General features: G+C 35.3%; 2 protein-coding genes across 2 annotated transcripts; one reads left to right on the forward strand and one right to left on the reverse strand.

Annotated features, from left to right (window-relative positions):
* The first annotated feature begins 7,953 nt into the window (after positions 1-7,953).
* Positions 7,954-13,400, forward strand: LOC113347866. The gene is made up of 6 exons (XM_026591543.1): positions 7,954-8,760; positions 11,465-11,517; positions 11,637-11,724; positions 11,831-11,929; positions 12,477-12,607; positions 12,690-13,400. The coding sequence occupies exons 1-6, from the start codon at positions 8,068-8,070 to the stop codon at positions 12,724-12,726; spliced, it is 1,101 nt and encodes a 366-aa protein (XP_026447328.1). The 5' UTR covers positions 7,954-8,067; the 3' UTR covers positions 12,727-13,400.
* Positions 13,401-16,426: 3,026 nt separating this feature from the next.
* On the reverse strand, positions 16,427-18,514 carry LOC113347867 (probable polyamine oxidase 5). Its single transcript, XM_026591544.1, has one exon. The coding sequence runs from the start codon at positions 18,237-18,239 to the stop codon at positions 16,644-16,646; it is 1,596 nt and encodes a 531-aa protein (XP_026447329.1). The 5' UTR covers positions 18,240-18,514; the 3' UTR covers positions 16,427-16,643.
* Between the last annotated feature and the right edge of the window lie 7,449 nt (positions 18,515-25,963).

Here is a 25,963-nt window from a genome sequence, read left to right on the forward strand (position 1 = left end):
ATTGATAATACTAGGTTGTTAATTGATAATTGATAAGTCCAGTTTATCAATTGGTTCATGTACACCTTGATTTATCAAAATACGGAACAAAACTCATAGGTATTTCTGTGGGAGACAAATTTATCTATTCCAATAGACTTTTCTGTGTGCGAAAGATTTTTTTATCAAGTCTTAGACCTTGGGTCGTAGCAACTCTTTGTTGTGGGTGAGATCAGATAAGGGAATCAATTGCGTAGAATCCTGCTAGGATTCAGAGACGTGAGGAGCGTAACTGTACCTTGATCAGTGTGAGATTGATTAAGGCTCAATTACATTCCAGTCTGAAGTTCATTGGTAGTAGGCTAGTGTCTGTAGCGGCTTAATACAATATGGTGTTCAAAGATAGACTAGGTCCCGGTGTTTTTCTGCATTTGCGATTTCCTCGTTAACAGAATTTCTGGTGTCTGTGTTATTTCTTTTCCGCATTATATTTTGTTATATAATAGAAATATAAAAGTTGTGCGTCAAGTTCAGTCAGTTCTTAAATCCAACCTTTGGGTTGTTGATTTAATTGATTGACACTTGGATATTGGTTTGTAATATCGTCCAAGTTATTTCTCTTATTCAATCGGGCTTGCAAATTCCTATTTGTTTGATTGCAGATTGAATTGAGAAAGTGAGATATAACTCTTTGATATAGAAAGCTGTTATTGGGGCGTCATATTCCAATAGAGGGGCTTCATATAGATTCCTAGTGACTAAAAATTTGGTTATGGGGTATCTTGATGTAATAGGAAATGTCTAAGTTACCCTCCAATTAAAATCAAAACCTAAAAACTAAAAGCAAAACCTAATTTTTCTTATTCTAAACTTCCTCTCCTTCGTTATATCAAACGTAAATCATAGATTTGATACTTTGTCTTTTCGTTAGATTCACTCAATTAAAAAAAAAATCCGAAGCTATTACGGTTAACAAATTAAGAGTTCTCAACCGTAAATGTATAAATATATAATTATGGTTAGGTTCGATTTTATTAAAACTTAACCGTAATCCTGGTAGTTTCGTTACGGCTAGGTTTGAGATGAAATGAACCATAACTAATTTACGGTTGATTAGTTTTAACAAATTCTCGTTTATCTTTGAAAGATTCTTGACAAGTCTTGTTTGATTTTTGCACGTTGATTTGTTGATTGCCTTGTTTAGGTCTCTTGCTATCTACGGCTAGCATATCATTTAATTGTTTCTCATTACAAATGCTCAACCTTACAAATATATTTGCATTCAGTCATAAGATTATCATAACTTTCTTTTAGTTTTTCAATATGGATAAATGAGAGGCCAGGTCACGGCTTTTGTTAAAGCTATTTCACATATGAGGCAATTGTTGCGGTGTTACCAAATTCAGTGCAAACAAAAACCAAAAAAGAAATGAGACAGAAATGAGACAGAAGGGTCGCTGGATTTGGTGGGGAAAGACTGAAGAGACAAACAAACTTGGGTTTGTAAAGCTTAATGCAAACTTGATGCCCTTTTTTTCTTCCATCGATCACCATAACGACAATAACACCTATACCATTTGTCCATCTCGCAAACACCCCAACTCTTTTATCATCTTCAACAGGCAACAGTCCGATAATATCTAATAAAGCTCCAAATATTTTCACGAAAATAATCATCATCAACTCATGATTATGATCAATCACCCATGAAAATGGCAGCATCCCACTCAACTCTTCATGATGTTATTAGTTTCTTAAGAATCTTCACTCTTATCAAAACTGCTCATACCATTCATGGATGGAGCAAAACCAATAAAGGTCGGCAGTGAACTGAAGATGAAAAAGGTATATCGAATATTACTATGTTGGTTTAGAATTCAGAATTCTTAGCTGTAACTAATCACCAAACAAGTTATGGCTAGGAGTCCGTCCAATTCTAGCCGTAAACCTCAAGAGAATGCCTGGAATTTTTTTTTCGTTCCTAACCTTAATCAAAATCTTAATCTAATCTAGTTTAAAATCAGTAATCAAAATCTTAATCTAATTTAGTTTAAAAATCAGTAATCTAACTCAACGATAATCTAACTTAATTATATAATTATCGCTAATAAAACAAGGATAACTTAGTCATTATAAGAAATAATTGGATATGGGGCTTTTGTAATTACTAGGTAGTGACCCGTTTTTGTCTTATTAGCGACGCCCCTCTATTAGAATGTGACGCCCAATAATAGCTACTTTTCTATAGATTGAGTCTGACTGTCTAGTTGATTCTCTTGAAAGTATATTGGAGTTTGTCTATACAGATTGCCGAACGAAATATTGGGTGTGGTTGTTAGACCCCCGCCTTTTCAAATCTTATCTTTTATTGTTCAAAGATATTCCTTGATACTTAAGGTGAGATCCCAAACTGAAATATTTGAGAATCTTTCTGTTAAGATTTTTGAATATATATGGTGTTTTTCCAGCAAGCAAAACATATCTCAGGAAGATATTAAGCATCTTGTATGGTAGCTAATAATGAGTTGTAATCCAAGAGGGATTTCGGCATGACACTTGGATATTGGTTGGAATTAAACAAAACTGAAAATATGTGTTTATTGCATATCTTGAGAATATTTTCAGTCATGGAAATTCCTTGGTGTCCAAACTACCTTGGTCTATAAATAGTGAAGTTTGTCATTCTTACAAACTTATCCCGAGGAAGGATGACAACTTATTTTTGTAGTCAATGTTGTAGCCGACTAATAGTATAACTTGTAATACTATATTGGAGAGGAGAGTAACTTAATTAGGTGAAATCTCTTACATCCGCTAGTTTAAAGACTTCTGTATGATCAAGAAGCGTCCAGATAGTACCGTTGGTGGGAAACTAGAATTCACATTGTTATTTTAGTTTCCGATTATTAATCCGATTGACTACCGGTGGTTGAACCTTGATTGCACCTAGTTTGTTTATTATGAGAACCTTCTATTCTGATATAAGGTCACTCGAACTAGATCAAGGATCAACATAAATCAAATATGTTTTTAGATCTGATGATAGGCTTGTGATTATCCATTGTTAATAGACTCCGATTTGTGCATGATCGATCACAAGAGAATCAAGTTTGGTTTGTTCAGGTACTGAAGAAGACATTGAATATTTGAAGACAAGAAGATTCCTTATTGGTTTCGCATCTTTGTGATTTAATTTAACTTCGTCACACAGTTGATCAGCTAGGATCCGACTAGATTTTTTTATCATTTGATAGAAAATTGATTAACTAGTCGTAGTAGATAGAAAATCTATCATTTGGTGGTACACTTCAGTTTCCGAATCTGATAGTTTGTATACCTAGATATGGTAATCCTGATAATCTAGATCTTGGTAGATCTTAACCAAGAAAGAATTTTATTAAATTAAACGAAGGAGCCTTTGTTGAACTCAACATATAGTATCTAATTTACTTCTTGAGATTGGAAGAGTGGTTACCTAACAGATTAGTCGTTTACTATTTCGAAAGATGATCCAAAGGAGTTGAGTGCATGAAGTCTTTACAGCGGATAAAACAACTTCAAATAATGGTATTTATCTTAAGATTCACGTACGTTGGCCAGTTATAGGCACATGGATACTGAGGAAACTATCTAACTAGGGATAGTTTACTTGGTCTCAACTATACGAAGTTAGTAGCAGTTTTTGTATAACGACTTAATTCTGAGAGTATTCAAAACTGGACTAGGGTCCAGGGTTTTTCTTCATTTGCGGTTTCCTCGTTAAAAAAATCTTGTTGTGTCTATACTTTTACTTTCCGCAATTATAATTATTGTTTTAGTTGTATGTTAATCCAAACACTTGGGTTGATCCTTATAGTTAAGGTTCAATTTTGGACTTATACCATATACCAAGTGTATATACCTTGCTGTCGTCATCTTATTGACAATCTATCTATATTAGATCACACAAGGTATCAGACTTATAGGTTGATATTGAAAAGATTATGGCGTACTTAGTACCCTCGTCATTTCATAGTTAGAGTACGTTATAGACTCTGAGAGATTTTATTTGAAATCGAAGTGGGAATAACCAAAAAACTAACACAATGGTAAGAGAGTTGTAACAATTTTGAAATCAAAATTGGGAAAATCGAAATAGAGAACGAAAAAGCACATACCTGTAGATTGGTGATGGTTGGTTACGATGGTGTTGCTTTTTGTTTAAAAACACGGAGGGTTGTTTTTGGAATAAATGAGAGAAACTAAACGTTCCACAATACCACTATCCTTTATATCATGTAGGTTTTAACCTCCATTCAAGAAGAAAATTTATTTTAACATCTTAATTTTTTGGTTCTTAGAAAAAATATTTTACATTTAAAATTGATATTTGTTTTTATATAAATTATCTGAGATTTATTAAATTACTTTTTCAAAAGTGCATACCAAGACGCAAACTCATGAAAAGATGATATACCATTTTTTTTTGTCTTCATATGAAACCCAAAAATTCAAAAAGTTATATTATACCCGAAAAAAAGTATATGAAAAAAGATATTCATTTGTAAAAAGAAAATTCGAATTATACAAGATATTTTTTTAATACATTATACACAGTTTAATAGTTGATTGACACCAAAAAAGTAATCGTCAAATTACTATACAAGAATTTCTTCGAAAGTTTTTTAAAAAACAAGGCCATCCGCATTTTACCCTGCTCCCTATGTCCCTCATTACTAGAAGTTGCAGACAAAACAGTAAAGAGATCAACTCGATTTTAAGCCTATAAATCCTGAATCATCCCTATATGTGGTCTCCAGAGAAGAAGATAAAATTTCTAGAAGATAAATCGAGATAATTAATTAGTGTCAGAGTTCTCAGATTGGAAGTCAATTCATTCATAATATGAACATTGTTACTATCAATGAAAACCATGTCAATACTGGACGCCACTCATGGATTGCTAAAATAACTGACGTATCTCAGCACGTTGAAAATCTGACATTACTGGAAACAACTTTATTCAATATAATCAATTTGAAGTGACAAAACCTATATTTATTGTACGATTTATAAGGAAAAAATACGAGCATTTCATTGATGTTGATGCAGCTGCTCAGGTAGCAGAGGGGAATTTGACAAAGTTAATACAAGAACACAGAAAATAGCAGTAAATCTACTTTTACTCGCCTGACAGAGAACTGTAAGTCTAAGTGAGTTATCGCCATTTTCGGAAGCATCCAATCATTAACATGCAATTTCTACATCTCATAAACATGTAATGGGATCTTTGTTGATGGCTAGGATCATATCACCTTTTTCTAATTGGCACGCTTTTGATCCACCCAAACAACCTTTAACTCGTAATACTTGACACCTAACTGAATCTTTCTTCCACAAAGCCTATGAAAATAAAGGTTGTCTCAGTTAAATATTTACTGTTATTTCTCGGTTGATTTATGCATTAAATAAAAGGAAATTGTATTAATTAAGATATGTAAACGTAGAGACGGCGAATTCTCATTATACATTTGTTCGAGACTGCCTACTAAAGAGAGAAAATATTAAGAAAATCATCAATGTCATAGCTTTTGGCGACTGTGAAACACTGTGTTGGGCTAAGTGCCCTAACAAAGGTTCTCGGATTATTATTTTTTCCCTTTTTCCTATTCTCTTTATTCTCTTTTATGAAATCATCCGTATTCAAACCTCCAATTTGTAAGTTGACTTTATAATAATATTTTTATTTTTATAATTCGACGAATGAGGAAAAATTATGGTTTGCTTAATTATTGTTAGTGTTAGTATTATTTAAAAGCATTATTAATATTGGTTTAACATTTGTCATTTTAGGTCATAAAACAAATTTGGAACATGGACATTTTAAGGTTATATTGGATGATTATTAGCCATTTGAAAAAATGTTGTGTCGCATGGAAAATTTTGATCGCAAAAGTTGAAGTCATAGTCAAGATTTTGGATCATTACAGAAATATAAGTCCGGAGGATTATTTTGGCCACAAAGGCAAACTTTAGGACATACTATAGCTTACGGGGTACAAAGTATGTTTTAGATCAGGCAACATATTTTACAAGTCATGAAGTTCCCGTTCATTAGAAGAAAAACATTAGTTCATGATAAAAGCGAATCATGTAACACATTACAAGTTTTAGGTGGGGCAAATCCGTGATACAACGGAAATTGTTCGATGGGATAAACCTTTTGTGTTAAAGTGGTATATTTCGAGCCTCAAATAACTATTAGCATAAGACAAATCTTAGACTCACGTAAATGGGCTTCAAAATCATGTTACAAATATTCCTTTCTCAAATAGATAAAAAATTTGCAAATATTTTTCACATGGGTTATTGAATAAATTTTATCATTTTTTTTGTCCTTTAACCCTTTACTATCAGTTCTTTGCATTCTTATTTTACTCCACCTAAAACTTAATAATTTATTTTTACTTGAGAATTTTACTACCTTCATGTAAATCTACAAATTCATGTTTGATTTCATTTTGTGGAAAGTCATTTTGTTCGTTTACGCTTTCTCACGTAATAGAGCTATAAATGTAGATATGACTTCCTTATAAGTCAGTGGTTCAGTTTCAGCTAGACATGTTACAAAATCAAGTTCAAATGAAGATTCAAACTCTCTTATACACCTGCAAATTCAAGTCGGATTCATCCTTCAAAACAAGAACTCCCTTTGTATTTGAGGGACATTAAACGATCATTTAAAAATCTCTTACAACTAGGAAGTGATAGTTATGCAGATTGTCTTACCAGAAAAGAACTTGAGAGAACTGGAGCCAAAGAAACTTTCCAATTAACGATAAAATGTAGACGATAAAATGTTATCTTCCAAAGCTATTCTGAACTGATACTCATGTTGCTAATGAAAATGTATACTAAGGATATGGAAAAGTGATACACTATCGGTGAAGATTACAATGTAAACCCAAGAACTTGCATAAACTTCAAAGTGCAAGGTTTTAAAAAAAAAAAGTAGATACCATATAACTGAGCCAGCTCATTTATCTAATTTCCGTAACCTTTGTGATCTGAAGAAGACTTGGCCAGGGAAAAACTTTAGAGCCCTAATGAACAATTTACGATTCTAATTTTGGAATTATCAATGTAACCGATATCCCAATCATATTTTACAACATGGTTCTAAAATGGAAAATATTTTAGTGAATGATTGAGGATCTGATCCTTCTCTTCGTGACAAAAATCTTTTACAAAAATAACATCTCAAATGAAAAATATTTTCCAAATATTCGGCATCTTTTCGGTACATTATGGTGTTATGAAAACATCACTACTCTTTTAACTTATAGTCACAAGAATTTTGGGTCTTATCTTAGTTTTCTTAGGAGGAGAAATGATCACGTTATCCAAACACCCATGTACATTTAGGTATGCACACAAATATCATCTACATTTTTGTAACTCATACAACGCTTACCGAATCCTTTTAAAGACATTCTACTCAAAATATAATAAATTGAGAGGATATGTTCAAGGCTGCTAATAAGGGGTACAAATTTGGTTAAGAGTGCACAAACACAAAGGCAAATAATGTTTTATCTTACACGTATTCCGATAACACCTCCAAGTAAATTGGCATACAATTTTGAATAAGTTCCCTGCATAAGTTTGAAGCTAGCCTCTGAAAAAGTCAACACTTGACATAACTTTCGTCATCTTCAGAAGTGTTTGATTTTCAATCCATTTGACCGCGATGAATCTTTCATCATGAAATTCTAGCTAGGCTCAGGACTGAATCTTATATTCGAAGTCGTTAATTCAATCAATTGATGACTTGGATTAACCAACAAACCTGAATATCTAATCCAATGGTGTACAATTTAAGAACCCGTTTCAAGCAATGTAAAATCAGGGACCACAAAAAATCTAAAAAACTAAATTCTCCTTAGAAAGTTAGATCTTTCATTGAGTAAAGAAAAGGATATTAATAAAAAAAAAGCACTTTTTTCTGTTCACTGGTTTTTCTCATAAAAGAGTCAAAACAACAAAACTGAATTTACAGAAGTTTCTTTTCTTTCCTCTGTCTCTCCATTTCTGTCTTTCTTTACCCCAATGGAGCAATTTAATGGAAACCCAGACATTGTTACAGTCTTCTTCCTCACTGATCAAACAACAACATCAAGTTATCAATTTCTAGATGAACCCATGTTCCCATTTGTTCTATACTTCTGTGTAATGCTCTTTATATTACTGTGTTATTTACTGCTCATTTTTGTTCATAGAAAGCTGAAATCAAGAAATGTTGTGGTGAAAGAATCAACCCAGAGCCCAGTTTCAGCTCTTGATTCATTAGATTTTGATAAGACTCAAAAAACCCAGAATGCACATTCACTGTTTGTAAATATTACTAACTCAAAAAATCCTTTAAAGACAAAAAAGGTTTCATTGGTTTTTTCATTTTCATCAGCACAGTCTAAGGGGGATGTTGTTAATGATAACTTGGTTTCTAAAGGGTCTGATTTGGATAATGAGAAGGGTTTAGTTAGAGGAGATGATTGTGAGAAGAGTGATGGAGGAGATTTAGTAGAGACAGTTAAGAAAAAGAAGAAAAGGGTTAAGAAGAAAAAGGAGAATAAGGAAGATTTTGATAAGCAAAGCTATTTGCCAGTCTTTGTTCAGGAAAAGAATGGGTTGGATTCTTTATATCCATTCACATCTTCATCTAGTATAACACAGAGAAAAATCAAACAACAGTATGATCAGCTTGTGAAGTCTCATGATTCAAAAGCCTTGACATTAGCTCAGGTACTCACTTCACTTGATATTTCTTTTTCAATTATAAATTTATTTTGAACAGTTGGTTATTATTGTTAGATTAGAAGAATACCCACAAATTTACTTCTTTTTATTGCATTGATATTTATGTTGATCTCTTTCTATCTTGGGGTTGATTATGTGAAACCAAGTCACTAATTGTGTACAAGAACTTAGGGATTGTTTTCATTGAAGCTGTCTAATACATTAACTGTGTTTCTACTTTGTAATGCCTCCCAAAACAAAATCCTAAAACCTAAAGCATCTGATCCTCCTTTCAAAAGTTCCAATGTTTGAAGTTGCCATATGCTTTGGGCTTAAAATAGCACCATGTTATTCTTCCAGAGAACATTAGAATCTTTCACATACCAAAAGGATTTTATTTTGGAAGCTAATCTGGTCTGGTTTGAAGTTTGTTGAGTTTGATCGAGAAGTTAAGCACGTGTAAGGTGTTTGGTATTGGGAAAGATGTTGTTGTTTTCTGTTCTTGTCTGAAATGTTGTGTAAGAATTAGATCTTAATTTGGTATTAAAGAGGATGCAGATTTTTGTCCTTGGTAGATATGCTGGTCCTTGGTGCTGGTTATTCACCTTTAACCATCTACAAATTAATGCTGCTGTCCTTTAAGGGACAATATTGTTGAGCTATTCCTTCATAACTGTGCATGGGTGCACCGTGCACAAGATACACTTATCTATGGCACTCTCTCTAGCCTGTGATAAATTAGGTGTCCCTTTACCCAAGTCTCCATGGCATTTATTCTTGAGAGCATTATTAGGATGAGTGGGACATCTTATATTATGCAGTGGAGGAAGATCAATTGTTTGAGCTGATTTTCTGTCCATATATCTAATGACAGTGGAGGCCTGGGCTTTATGTCTGCTTAGGAATTATACACTGCTTAAGTTAGTGGTTCTTCTGACAAGAATCATGGACTGCCTCTGTATGATTTCCTAACAACCACTTCATATGCTAGAGGGGTTTGATTGCATGCAGCATTGGACTTTCCCTTGAGACACTTCTTCTTTTTCATCATCACATTTCCTGTTCTAGCATGTTATGCAATTCTGTGTATCTGTTAAAGGTGTCTTGAAATCATGGCTGAACATGTAGAGGGAAATGCAAAATGGCTTCTAATAAGCGTATTATTATTTTCCCAAACAGATAACCATGTTCGTGGCCAATGACTAGTCAAGTACTCATTTTCACGTCCATTAGAGGGCGTATTGCATGCCCAGCAAATGTTCCTTAGATTGATTAATATATCACAGTTGCTTCCTAGATTTCTCAATAAAATGCTTACTTGCTGGTATGTTTTAGGCCCTTTCTCGAAATTAAGTTCGAAGAATGTTTAACCCCTATAGCAATTTTGTGAGTTCGTTACAATTGTGAACTATTCGACTACTTTCGTGAAATAACTTTTTCCTGTTCTTCAATTCTTGGCTCTAGCACATCTATCTATAGCAGGAACAGTGACATTTTACATTTAGTTGCTTTTCCTATGAGCTTCTGTGGCCTTATTCCTCGTTTTTCTGGATTTGAGATTGTCTGTGAAAAAATAAATAAATCAGTCTTGCTTTGTACTATAGTAACAAATACCTAGTAAAAATCATATGGTTGACTTGATCATCTTTACACCATAAACTATCTCACATGGACATTATTTTTGTTTTTCCTTTATTTATTAGTGTGTCCTGGGAGCAAAGCTACCATAGGAGTTAGGTTCTGTCTTCTGAAGATATCTGTTTTACTTTCCGACTTTCTGTGTGGTCTATATATCGGAAACCATATGGTAGTCACAAGGTTCTTGCATTCTTAGTTTACAGGGTCTTGCTCATGGATATAGTGGAGATTTCCCTGAATTTCTTCTGCATTTATGTATGAAACCTATTTGAACTAGAATGAAATTTTATCACAAAATAGCACTTAATCAAGCTAAACGGTCTAATACCAAACAAACAAGCAACACAGTCCACAATAAGGCAATTTTTACCCTTTGTGTCATGTTATTTGCACCCCAGTTCCCTCGGGGGCGCCTGTAGGCAAGCTTCTAGACACACCTCGTATTGCCTCAAGAATGTTGAGCTTCTAAGAGGCGCCAACCTCTGGACATGATGCCTCTGAACTCCTTTTGGCTACAGAAAGTGTATGTTTTTTATCAGACTACAGGATAGTGTCTGTTGACTCTATTTCCGTGTAGAGGATTTCTAAAAGTGATAAATTAACCCAAGAAATTGACGGCAGAAGGCATCCTCCAGGGCATTCATGATTTTGTAGGATCATCAAATTTGTATCTCCATTTACCCTTATTAAGATGCACACTGAAATTGTCATTTTGACACACTCCAAAATCATGTGGTCATAATTGCTTATCTAGACAATGCTTCTGACTGTAATTGTATCATATGCTTATTTCCTCTGTGTAGGAAGATGTGTGCTCTAGTTATTAAAACTGCAAATTTGCTTCTAGTGAACCCTAATAATTTCTATCACAATATTAACTTAGGCTAAGAACACATCTGCTTGATTTGTTTTGAATTACCTTGTTGCATCAATCATCTTTTAGCTGACTGGTTCTTGAGAAACAGAACAACATATAACCAATACATTTCTTCTCAAAGTGGGTCATCATTTTAACTTCCAACTGAACTGAAGCATTACTTGGAACCTAAACTAACCAACACTGGTAATGCAGGTTGGTCAGTTTGCAAAATGCTTAGTAGAGGCGAGGAATGATTTACAACACAAGTATGAGCCCTATCTTTGTTCTAAGTAGATAACATGCATCTTTATCTCTTACTGATTACTCTGCCATTTATAGTCTCAATTTAGTTTCTTTTTTTGTTTTTGTTTTTATGCATCTACAGATCAGAGATCCTTCAACGTAAATACACAATAACAAAGGCTCTACTTTACAAGGCAGACAGGTCTTCATTTGATCGCATCTCACAACAGGTTTGTGATAGTCCTAAATTAAGCTGGTAGCTCCAGAAAAACAGATGAAATCTGTCTCTCCTCTAAAAGAGGGTATTGATATATTTGTTCCCCACTCTTACTGCAGATATACAAGTTAGAGGCAGAGCAGAAAAGATTAGACGAAGATGCTGTTGTTTACAATAGGATCCAAGACCAACTCAAGCTCTCACCAGCGTACAAAAAGGTATTATTCCAGTATCCTTATTAGAACTTACTACTGCTGAAAATACATAATAGCGAGAGAAACTGATTAAGGCTTCCAGTTTTCTCGGGATTTCTCAAGCTGTTTTCTCTTTAAGTAAGTTGACAATTCAAATGAGCATGGGCCATAATTCAGTTGATATAGTGAAGTTTCACACAGTTTCACCCATCAATTCATTCTGGGTCCTCTCATGTTGACACACATCCCAATGTTTTAGTAATTTAGGCAGCCCCCTTGAGCTGGCATCACTGGCCAACTGGAGAACATGACTTTTTATAGATACACATATCTCGTGACTCTGAGTCATATGTTACTGACAACGAATTAAGGCGACTACTTGATATTGTGAATGGTGCCAAATTAACAATAAGTAGGGATTAGTATTTATCTCTGTTCATTATAAACATGGGTAGGTGGTTGCAAGATTTGACACCCATAGATTTCGAATTAACATGATTATCAGAACAATATGTAATGATCAGACTACAGTTTCTTCTTTTCTGATTAAAGTCTGTCTTTATTGTTGAAGATGCTTGAAGTTGGTGCACGTCTGGAGTCAGATGCACGTTCAGGCCAATTAGAAGATAATACTACAGACTCTGAATTTTCCGACATCTCATTCGAGGAGTTTTTGGAACAAGAAAAGAAGGATAGTTTCTGGTAGGTTTTCCACTATAAAACAATCATCATATTTCCTTGTGTGCCTTAAACTTTACCATAACTTTAGTTTTCCACTTTTCAGGCAAAGAAACAGAAAACTGAAATCCTCCACGACTTAGCGCACGAGGATAAGTCGTTACCACCCCTGAGCAGTATGTACATTCCTCACCCGAAATTTTGATTGGGTGCAGGATTTTTTTTGATTTTGCTCATTACACATCTTTTGCCATCCTTCTTTTCGTTTTTCGCATTTCACCACATAGTTTAGGTGATCCTGCAATAACTTCCATGAAATTTTCCTTAGAAAAAAAGAAGACAATGTTCTTTCACTCTCTTCAATTATCAGAGTTTTAGGGAATGTACCAATTTAGGGGAGAAATGTTGTCTTACTTTGGTTCTGATCTGTCAGTTCATTGACTTGAGATATCATGGTGAAAAGTGAAAACCCATGTTTACTTTTTCTTTGAAGTTAAATCAGCCATTAACTTTTACCCTCCCTGCTGATGTGGTGTCAGATACTGCATGGTAGATATCCATCCAGTACATATGTAGTATGACCAAAACCCTTCTTGTCCACAATCTTCTTTCTTTTCTTTTTACAGTTGTGACTATTTTTGACTTGTACCCATGATCTCTTACAGTTGCAGTGAAAACTGAAATTTGACCATTTGTGTCTCAGCTGACTGAGCCTTTGGAGAATTAAAGCAAATAGTTTTGTTTCCCTACTGCTGCTAGTTTAACATGGCTAAACTGATACATTGGGAACTTTTTTATGACAAAATCTACTAAAGCTGATATCTCTTGTGAATTATTAGAATTCTGGTCACTGTCTTGAGAAATGAGACATTAGTTGAGGTGAAATTGTAAGGAAAATGGTAGAATGGCAGGGAAAGAACCAGATACCTACTAGTCTATGAAGTGACCACTACTAGATCTCTACAAGGATTTCATAACATGCTATTGGGCATCTTTATTTTTATGTGAATTTTTTGTTCTTGTATCAAATGGTCTTTTGTGAAAGTATGTTGAGTGAACTTTTTCTTTATCTTTTCTGTTTTGGAGATAACATAGTCAAATCATTCAAATTATACTCCTTTTGTTTTTTACAACATTGCTAATAGGGGAAACCAATTTGCTTGGGGGTGTACTGATATCCACAGAAGACAAATCAGTTTACACACCTTTAGATTGGTACACCCCAAGCAAATTGATACCCCTATTAGCAGCCATGTTTTTTTAACCCTAGTAGCAATAAAGCAAAGGTCCACAATAGAACTGATTGAACTTTTACTTTCAAAATCTAATTCTCAAGACAACATAATGGGTCATTGGGGTGCTTCTGTTTTCCCTTGAGAATGATATCAAACTTAAAGGGAAAAAAAGGGTGCACTGCTTCCTTTATGATTAAGACAAACGGTAATTGTAGTGAACTAAGTAGTATATGATAGTTTGAGATCGATAATGCCACTGAATAGCTTAGAGATCATCCTTTAGTCATTGATAGGGCAAAGAAGGTTAGGTCTTTGCCCCCTCCTTTTCTGTTTTGCTTTTCCTTGATCACGGACATACTTAAACCAATGTCATTAAGCAGACAAATGCACACACACAATTCTAATGCAAATGCAACTTAGTTTGTAGTTTGTACTCCCTTCATTTCTAGAAAGAGTTACTATGGTCTTTTCAGTTTGGCCAATCTTTAGGCTAATATGAAAAAGTGGCAGCGTCTCTTTTCTAGAAACAGAGGTAGTATTTCTACTCGATATTCGGCTTCTCACATATCTGCCATTTGATCTACCTATATTTTTTGTTCAACTTCTCTCTATAAACACATGTAGATTGATAAGCTAGCTTCCTTTTAACATGATTTATGCTCTATCATTCCTTTTCTCACCATTTGTTCAATCAATTAGCAAAGGAATGTCTACCATTGAATGAGTTGATTAGGAAATTAAATGAGCCAAATGTCTTGCACTTGATCATCATTATAAATGAAATTATGAAGAATTTATTTAGGTAAGACATCACCCACCTTCCGAATTGACGTTTTACCTCTATCGCATAATGATTAAAGAACCATGTAAAGAAACATGTTGAAAGTTCATTAGTTACAAAGATCTTTGCAAGGATTTAGTTTCAGAGGTAGGATCCGTTGACATTGTTATAATGATGAAACACCGTGCAGCTTCATATTGCACAAGAAAGTAGTAAATGGAGATTTGCATTTAATCTGGTCTCCATAATGAATTACTAAATGAGTGGATTTTGTGTGACGAGGGGATCAACAATAACAATGCTATGGAGATCTTGGATTGTTTTTTCATGAGAATTTGGTGAATCAAGAAAATGAAATGGGTCCATAAAATATATTTGTAATTAGCTGAAATCATCAATGTGTGATTGAAATGGACAAGAGATAGAGAAAGAAGACAGACAGTGGGTCACTCTTAGTTTTTCTGGAGGGTCTTTTACTGCCAAAGGGACTATACATACAATAATAGAGTTTTTACTTACTGTGAACAACAGCTACTCAGAATTGACCTATCAATTTCCCTAACAGTAAAGCAAACAACAACAATAGTTGATTGAAGATTCTTGTGTCCCTGTGATGATACCTTAGCAGTACCATACTACTACCTCTGCAATTTGTTCATGTGCTTGTTTTATGGGTGATTCAATACGAAAAGTTCCTGTGAAGATATTTATGACATACCCTATCGTGGGACATGTCCTGAAGATCATTCATTTCTATATCGAGTCTCAGAAGATATATACAAGGCTGTTACAACGCAGTGTTACCAGATTACACAGGGATTACCTCAAATCCCCGTATGACTGAAGGGTTTACAATGCATGGTATGCCTTCATGCACGACCTGTTTCCTTGCATATATTCTAGAGAACCAGAAGTCAGAAGCAAATTTGAATCCTAACGCGCTACGAGGTTTAAGTTAACTGTGCACTCATACTTTTTCGACTCGAGAATATGAAACAAGATCTCTACAGGTCCAAGTTATTGGATACGAATCCAATAAAATTAGCTTTAGGATTAGATACTAGTGTACAGGACCACTTCTTGATATTGAAATGAAGAAGTAATTTAAGTAAGGGGAGGTGTTTGCTGTGAAGTCATTTTCTGTCTCTGATATTCAAACTTCTAATATAGAATATAGACAAGATTTGATTTTACTCTCTGTAGGGAAAAAGAAGAGTAGTATTGATATCGAACAAGGAAGGTGTGTAGTAAGGGGACTGCCTAGCTAGCTACATGGTTTGTCATGTACAACTACAAATTGTTTGTCTTCTCAACGTGTGAGGATAGGGATCTTTCATCTTCTTCGGTCCTACTTACACCACCCTTACAACCCATCCAAAAGGTTTGTACGTATATTTTTTGGTTAGTCGAATCATATCCACCTCCGTCTGTGTATATCAGTAATTCTAGATTCACCGTGAGAAATCATGAAAGTTAAAAGCTGGAGTCCACGATTTGACGGGGTCTAAATAAAAATAACCAGTTAGATAGTTACAGTACTGATTCTCATATTTAAAGTCAGTGATTTACATTCCTGGCCTTTTCCAAGAAAGTAAGATTGCCACGGAACTAATCCTCCTCATGGAGATATTGGTCTTCTCCAAAACAACATTTAAGTCAAAAAGCTACTTGTGAAAAGTGGAGATATATTTGGATGATCAAATAAACTTAATTAAAGATTACTCATTGCTGGATGGAAAGAAGAACTTAATTAATTGAGTTTTGTTCCTCCTCTTCCTCAGCTCCTCTACTTTCTTACATCACCATAGAATACAAAGCAGCATATAATAAATAGGATCTCATTCTCATCAATCAAATTGCTTTTAAAGATTTAAAGTACACAAAATGACTCAAAAAACTTAAAAAAAAAAAATCTCACAAACTAAAGTACCAAACACAAAAAAATTATATATACCCCATTACTCTTTGCCGCCCATCTCTTTTTGGTGGAGAATTTCTTCTAATATTATACTTTAATCTCTAACACTAAATAACACCCTCACAATCACAAATTATAGTACTTAAGAATTCTATTAGCTTCTCTTTCACCACTGAAATACGCCCCATGAGTAGTTGAATAATGCGTTCTATGTGTTGCTTCACCTGCAAATAGAATTTGCAGAGGATGTGATGGTGTTGATGGTACACAGGGTAATGGTTCCGCCATTGAATCAAGATCCTTGCCACTTGAACCAACTGCAACATAACTATAAGAACCCATGAATAATGGGTCTGTCCCCCATTTGCTTTTCACAACTCTCGCAAACTCAATAGTTAATGCATTTCCATTGCTGCATTGTTGCGAATTTAAGACTTTTCGGGTTTTCGGCTCCGGCAAGAAACTCGATATTGTTGTCGTAATACCATTGATTATCTCTTCATCTTCAAGAGATTCAAGTTCTAAAGCTTCTTTGCCTGCAAACCATGATAAGAGAACACTGGAATCGTTGTAAATTGGACTTAAAGAAGCTGTTCTTCTCATCCACCGCGGAATTTCTTGTTTCCGTAACTCCGAACTTGATGAGTGAAATGCCATTTGCAAGTTCGGAAAATTCTTGAACTCCTTGTAAGTTGGACTCAACTCTAGGAAGAGCTTATTAACAGTGCCGAATCCAAGCCTTGAAATCGCGTCTTTTTTGAAAGAAGGCAGAGGAGGACTAAAACACATACCTGACGGCGATCCGTCGCGGATTCCAGCCTTAAGAACTCCTAATGAGACGGTAACTATGACATGGTCGGCCACCATGACCGACCCATCATCAAAATGCAGCTTCACAGGCCTACTACTTCCATATCGGTTCTCCATTTCCATTGCTGCTTCATTTTCATCTTTTTTCCATTCTATCTTTATAACTTTTCTACCCAACTGAATCAAACCACTAGGAAAAACGGACGCTAACGATTCGACGACGCGTAAATATCCTTTCGCAATCGTTAACTCTTCGTCGGGGAAGTTTTTATACTCACTCTCAGCATTGTAATCTAAATCTGATAATTCACCAGCTGAAGTATGAGCTCTTTCTTCATTTTCATGCATTGCGAACACTGCTTCCTCCAATGATTTTATCATCTTGTCGCCGCTTTTCGCAGAATTCCAGTACGCTTCAAGACCTTTCCGCAGAAATGAACCGATGCTAAGCTTGTCAGAGTAGCCATTACTGATACTAGAATTCTTCTTGTAAGTTTCAGTACCTTCAACCAACTTCCCTTGAGCATAATCCATCAAATTTCTGTAAAGATTAGAAATGGGCTCGACGATAGACACCGAATCAAGAACTAAACCGCCTTCCGCGACGGTTAAAACGTCTTTCGGATAACCGTCTTTATGTTCCCACGGTTGTTTAGAATCTAAAGCGCCAATTTCTTCAGCAATTTTGAAAATCGGACTACCACCTACACCATGGATCCAAGTTGCACCCATTTCGATTCTGTCACCACCAATTTCTGAAGTAAGAATTCTACCACCAATTCGGTTACCACCTTCTACGATACATAACTCGAATGCTTCTTTCGTGCCCGGTGACGTATAAAGCTTGTTGGCTGCTACTAGACCTGCCATTCCGGCTCCTATTATCACAATTCTTGGTTTCTTGACCACCATTTTTGCTTGTTAGAATCCTCAGTCACAATCCAAGTAAAGCAAAAGGTTCGAAGAAGATGATGAAGAAGAAATGAAAATAACAGTGAGATGATGAAGAGTTGTAATTATTGTGAAGATATCATGACAAAGTGTTCGATATTTGTGTAGTTTATAAATAGAAGGGGTAGACAAACAAAATGGTAGGGATTGATTTTGTAGTCACTCTCCTTTTTCTTTTTTTCCCTTGTGACCTTGGCTAGCTTTGGAATAATAGTAGGGTTAGCAAACTAAAGGGCATAAGCCCCCTTGCCATTTAGGCCTATAGATACACTAGATTAGTAGTCCACTTGCTCATGCTATGTCTAGCTCATTATGGCATTCAGATTTATTTTGGTCAATGGTCAAATAATTATATGCCGGGGACAATTGTTTAAGCTTGTGCTTGTAATAAGGTAATAATAATCTCACACGAAGATAAACAGTTTCCATTATGCTTTACCATTATGTTAAGATATCCAAAAAGAAAGAAAAAAAGACCTTTATGTTAAAATAAATTATCAAATGGCACTGATGAAATAGTTATATTCTGGCTGTCAGTTGTGAGAATCAAAATCTTCTCATTGCTAGTAGAAACCTTTGTATTATGGTCTAATGAAGCATAATGATTAGCTTGTTTTAGCTAAAAAAAAGAGATAAAGATAGTAGGTTCCATCATAGTGAGGTAAGTGGTCACCGGAGTGTCTCTTGTGTCCATGTAAAATGTCCTTGTGGTAAAGCTGTTGATGCTAAGTTTGGATATTTGTCTCATATTTTGAACAAATACTTCCCCTCGGCTCCTATCTAAGCCGTAGCAAATGTATCTTATCGTAACCTGATTAAATAGGGACTCATGTCACTTAATAGGAACCTATAACTACATGATAAAATAGGGTCATTAGGAAATAATTTATAGAAACCCATTATCCATTATTTATGTTAATATCTAATATGTCCTTACTAAATTAGTGATGATTAATTAAGTTAATTTTTGTTAAATTAATAAGTGTTTGAGTGGGATTATAATGTTTAGATTAGAGTAGAAATTCATTTTTCTTTTTTAAGGTTTGCAGGGAAAGAAGTAGAGGGAAAAAAGGAAAAACTAGGGTTTTTGATTTTCTTAGCAAAAATGAAAGAATATAGTGATGATGAAGACTCTAGTAGTGATGAAGAGGTGGGTGCATCAGATTATCATGATTTCAATCCTACCGAATTGGAAAATTTGTTGAATGAAGAAGACAAAGTGAACCAAAGAATGCTTGGGGATATTATTCATGCACAAGAACAATTTCGTCGGGAAGAAGAAGGTGATAATGCTCTTAATAAACATGTATGAGTTGTAACGATCTACAAACATGTATTTGCATGTCCCAGCCGCTCAAAAAAGGAAATTTTTTCAAAACTTTAACCCAGAATTGGTTTATTCGATAACACTGCATAAACCGATTCTGGGTAAAATCCCCAAATTTGGATCTATAATCGGTCTTTGTTAGTCACCATATAACCCGATTGTAGTAAATTTTTTGTCTCCATTGGTACGTGACCAGAATTGGTTTTTGTTAGTGATGTTAATAACCCGATTTCTTCACTTAAATAATCATGTAGAAAACACAAAGTTGATAATCGATTTATTTTCGTGTATATGTAAAATGATTTTAAAGTTCCAGGAGAAATGTGAACAATAATCGGATTGTATGACACTAGAAGTGAACCGATTCTGGACTTTGAATTTTTTTCGACAATTCTTAAATCGGTATTTGTAGTTGCACATATACAACGATTACTTGGAATCGGTTTAATCGACTGTAACATATAAACCGATTTTGAATCATCAACTTGTTGATATTTGTTGTAGATTGTTGTGGCGTTTGAAGAAGGTCAACCCGAAGCCGTATATCTATTGGGTCTTGATACCTTTGCCCACTATTTTACCTATTTGGAATAGAAAGATAGAAACGATGCAACACAATGGTTTATAGACAAGGGAATAGAGATCAAATGCGCATTAGTTTTAGGACGTCATTCAAGTAAAGAGCGTTTGGAAATTGTTTGTGAGAGAGGTGGAAAGCAAGAAAGTCACTGGGCAAAGGAAAGACTGTACATGAAGAAGATGACAAGGGAATACATTACTAAATCAAAGAAGTATGGTTTCCCGTTTAAGATTATAGTTAATAGACCCGAGAAACCCGATGGTAGTAGGGTATACAAGTTCTCTAAAGTGATGAATGGTTGTCACAATCATGATGATCCGGAATCTCTTGTTGGACACGCGGCCGTTTGTGAGTTGAAACCACATCAATTGGAAACAGTGAGGTTGATGAAAGCGTGTAGACCAAGTGACATCCTTAGGAAAATTAAGGAGGATGATAAGTATAACTTGTGCACTTTGAGGCAAATTTACACGGCAAGAGCAGCCTTTAGGAGGAGGTCATGGGATGGTAGAGCGGTTATGGAACAATCTCAATGGTTAGCCGATCAACACGGATACACAATGAGGAAGCAAGTACTGGAAGGCAAAGTGACTCGTATTTTCTTGGCGCATCCGAAGATGATCAAGTTGGCACAATGCTTCTATCAAGTTTTGTTAATAGATTGTACATACAAGACCAACAAGTACAATATGTCGTTGTTAAACATTGCTTGCCATACTTCCGACAAGCAAACTTTCACGGTAGCATGGGGTTTATGGATCGAGATAATGATGTGAGTTTTACTTGGATGCTAGAGACCTTGAAAGAGATATACCGTGGCGATCAAACTCCGAGGATCATAGTAACGGATAAGGACCAAGAATTAATGAATGCCATTGGAGTGGTTTTTCCGGATGCTAAGCATTTTCTTTGCACATGGTACATACAATGAAATATTAGAAGTAATTGTAGGGGTCATATCCATAATCCAAAGACACAAAAAGGTAACGCTCGTGAAAAGGTCGAAGTTGAGCGTCTTCAAAAACTAACTCCGGAACAAAGAGAGGAGGACAAGAAGAGAAGGAAATCGGAGTATGAAGCGAATGGGTTACTATGGAAGGCTTTTCAACATCATTGGGATTTAATGGTACACTCAATGTCCGTGTTCGAGTTCGAATCCTACTTGGAGAGTTTTGTTGGGCTATGGAAGAAATATTACGATAAATGTGTGGTTTATTGCTTGAAGGAATTGTTGGATCCGTACAAGGAAAAATTTGTGTATGCTTACACCTACCAACACATGCATTACAAGAATCGCGGAAGGATCTCATGGACGTTTGAAAAGCTTGCTCCGAGGGAGCCAAAACACCGTGGTTACATTACAAGAAGCCATCCATGAATACACCAAGGCCGATATCATCAAGATAAACGCTCAAATGGAAGAGAGTAGGATGAAAATCATCACAAGCTACAAGGAACCCGGTTGATTAGAAATTTAAATTATAAGGTGTCTCATTGGGCAATCATTTCTATGATGAAGGATTACAAATATTATGTGGATAATGAGATAGGGAGAAGAATAATTGAATGCTCATCATGACAATGACGGCCTTCGGATTTCCGTTTCGTCACATGATCGCGAAGTACCAACAAGGGATTCCTTTTGAGATCATTGATCCGTTTTGGAAGCAATTTACTTTCAAACCACCCCCAACCGAAGACTCACTCGAATCCTTTGTGGACACGGATATTGGAAGAGAAATCATCGAGAAATTCTCACAAAAGAATGGCTTGGGAAGAAAAGTTTTGATGTACGACTTAAAACTAGCCGCGAACCCCCATATGGTACCGGTCGGAGATCAAACGGTGCTACATCCGATGGGTAGACCACCTACCAACATGGATAGGAAGGAAGAAAGAAAAGAGTTTAAGGTTTCAATGAGTACCGGAAAAAACCCGTTATTGAGTCATAAAAGAATCCTTTGTCGACATGAGAATGATGACGCTAAATATAAAGAGGGGAAGGTTCCAAAGAAAAGGGGTCGACCAATGAAGGGAGAAAGCGGAGCAAGTAGCGCACAAGAGAAGAAAAATGTTTCAAACGTTTCTTCACACATTGAGAATGAAGAGGCACCGGCTAAGAGGAAAAGGGATCGACCAAAGAAGGGAGAAAGCGGGACAAGCGCTCCTTTGTAACATGAGGATCCAATCGCTCCTACTCAACAGAGTCAAGTACCAAACAATCTATTCGTTCATTCTCAAGAGAGTCAAGCGATTACAAGACGAGTATCAAGGTCACGTGCATGGAAGGGAGAAGCAAGACAAAAGGGTTCTATGGCGACTCTAAGGGCCGTTATTTATGATGGAAACACGCCTAAGGATGAACGAGGTAGACCCCATCGAACGTGTTACACCATATTCGAGGAGTATTACTCGAAACTTCTTGAAATCATCAAGCCCTATGTGTTATCCACCGACGACGTGGATGCGGATGAGAATTGTGGTTATCACATTGCGTCGGAACAAATAGGCCATATAAGTTTGGCGGACGATGAGAACCTAACCCAATGTCAATACTTTAGAAAGATGATGGCCTTGCGCCTACAAGAAGACAAGGAATTATACATATCGATGATGAAGGAGGGAAAAACAAGACAAGACAAAGAAGTGATTTTTAAAAAAATGGTTGCTATATTACAAGGGCCAAAGGGGAATGGACCAATTACCCGAAAGCATTGAATGCAGATGCCTATATGTGGTCATCTCTTGGCGGAAAAGTGGAGTTGCGTTGTTCATCTATTTGGTAAAGGAACATGTTATACATACGTACCAAAATACACCATTTGGGATGAATCGCTTAAGCATCGGAGAATTGTTTTACTCAACCATAACAATATACATTATATCGGTCTTAGAGTACGTGATGATTGTCCATTACCATCGGTAGATAAGTTAAATGAGGTCACGGAGGTCACCAAGGAGTGGCTAAAAAAATACGATCCCAACATGAGGCGATGGGAGGAATTCATCGAGCCGGATCAATTCGAGGGTCTCCATTTGTTAGAACGAGTATTTTCCTTATGTTAAAAAACTTGATCTATCAGATGATTATATTTTGTCGCTTTCTTATATTGTATTTTGCAAACTTGAACTAAGCTTAATTAATGAAAGTGGTTTTATTTTTTTGGGTAACTTGGACTCATGAAATTTGTACCAGAATCGGACTTTAAGTTTACCTATAAAGTACGATTCTTGAGGAAGTTTGTTGCAGCTTTTTCAGCATCGGTTTATATGGACGACAATGTAATCCGATTATTAAAGAAAAGGGTTCAGAGATTTTTAACTAAATAATCGGATTATATATGGTCCAAAATAATCCGAACATGAATCCAGAATCGGTTGATGTGTGTATTAATGTAATCCGAATATAGTTGATGTTCATCACATCAACCCAGAATCGGAGTATGTAGGTTCACAGTAAAAGTCGATTTTGATCACAATCGAGTTGCTATGGTTTACATATAAACCGATTCTGGGTGGATTTTCAGATACCATGATGAGTGAATTTCAAAATTTTAGAGGTAAATCATTGTAGAGTATCTCGAGAAGGAAGGGTTTAAAGGGATTTAACTCAATCACCCAAATTTTCTGTTTTTGGGTTTTTTTATAAACCAAAGGAAATTAGATTATAAGTGTTGCTTGTGATTGATTAGGATTTAGTTTTAATTTTGATGGAAATTGAAAAATAAATTGAGTTTGATTAATGATTTTTGTATTCGTTAATTAAGTTGTGATTTTGTATTTGTGTTAGAATAATTAAGATTATTTGAAGGTTAATTTAGTAATTTTACAATTTTTAGACACCCCTTATCATTCTCTATTGGGTGGATGAAGAAATCCATAGGCCCCAATTAAGTGGCATAGACCCCAATTTAGCCAGGTATCATAAATCTGGCTTGCTTTCAATCTAAATGCCTTATATGATGAATGAATAATATTCCCTTCGTTTTAAAATAATAGGCAGTCAATTTACACATAAATCTTCCTATTATTTTGAAATGGAGAATAAAGCCTAGGTTAGTGCTTCCTCAGATCCGACCCTGCTCTACGTTTGCACAAAATATAAACGCATGTGGAAGTAGAATTGGGCATTTCTTTTTCGCTTGAGTCTCTATACGCACTTTCTCAGAATATCGACCAAAATATTCTTCCGGGCTAGTTCAAGGCACCTTTGTCAGACAGTTAGACGTGTCTTTCCATTCATCAGACAAAGAATCCATAGCAGCCCATAAAAAGAGAATGTAGTTCTTCCTTAGAATGATTGCATATAATCTTTCGAAAAAATCAGAATGATTATACTAATCTTTGCTTAAGGAATATTTTAATTCCTAATGTTTGTTTAAGGCATTAGCCAATGAGATTTTGAAACGATATAAAGGGTCAATCTGATTTTAGGGTCAGCTCGTATAACGGTGGGGAGAATAAGATAAGAGAGACATAATTCTTTTGTTCTCCATATGAATTTTAAACTTTGGGCTCATATATAAATTTACAATTTTAAAAGTTTTTTTTTTTACATATAAGAATTTCAAAAGGTTTTGGCACTCAAATTAAATTAAATCACTATATATAGCACTAAACTGTTTGATATCATAGTTTAAGATGCAAATCACGTGAACTCAGGATAACAAATTTTTTTGAGCACCTAAATATTATTTTTCTTGAGCACCTAAATAATTTTTTTTATTTCAAATTTGCAACTTTGTCTAACCATTTTTAGGCAATAAAATCACCTCTCCCAGGGACAAACCTGCCTAGCTATATCTATTATGATCTCCAAATAAGGTCAAGAGAGTTGAGAACCCAAGATGAAATGGTGGGATTAAAGATAACATCTTAATACGTAAGCTTAATTATTATACCTTCAGTCAGTTTGATTTGATCGGCAAATAATTGTCATCAGAACAATGTTGTTACGGATGCCAGCATGCATGCAAATTATGAGAATGGAAAACAATTATTTGGATTTCCTTTACAGCACTTATTCTGTCACTGACGGGAATCAAGATGAGAATAATGGGGCCATTTCACGGTATTTTTTTTCTTTTTTCTTAAAAGCAAATTCATTACTTAAATCAAACAATTAGACAGAGTTCTTGAAATGAGAGGATACATCTTGGTGGTGTCTCAGCCGATACTTGGTTACATTCATTTTTTTTTTGGCATATTTGGCTAATCCATCAGCCGCTTCATTATCTGACCTAGGAAAGAAAACACACTTGACATTACTCATAGATTCTATTGTCCTACTAATATCCGAAAGAAGATTGTGATCCTGCCAGCTAGAGTTACAAAATTTTAAGTCACAGCTTCAGTGACAGTCTTGCAATCCCTTCAATGACAACATTTTTCCACCTTCTAGTTTTTATCCATTCCACAACTTCTAAGAGAGATAAACCTTCTCCTTGTTCAGCATCTCTGGCTTTAGTCACCTTCACCAAGGCCTCCAGATATCTCCCTGCACAATCTCTTAAAATTAGTTTAATACCACAGGTTTTACTCTCTTTATCAAATGCTGCATCGAAATTTAATTTCCACCAATTAACAAGTGGTTTCTCCCAATGTTTTTTTTATTTTTACGAGGTTGCTTCTTGCAAATATGGTTAGTATCACAAGCTAGAATGTTATATTTTGTGCAGAAATTTTTTATGCTCATGATTTTGTTGTTTGGGTGAGTTTTTTTCCTTCAATGACTAGAGTGCATCTATGTTTCCAGATCTGCCACATGATAACTGTAGC

This window comes from Papaver somniferum, chromosome 2 (assembly GCF_003573695.1).
Source record: "Papaver somniferum cultivar HN1 chromosome 2, ASM357369v1, whole genome shotgun sequence".
Classification (NCBI taxonomy): domain Eukaryota; kingdom Viridiplantae; phylum Streptophyta; class Magnoliopsida; order Ranunculales; family Papaveraceae; genus Papaver; species Papaver somniferum.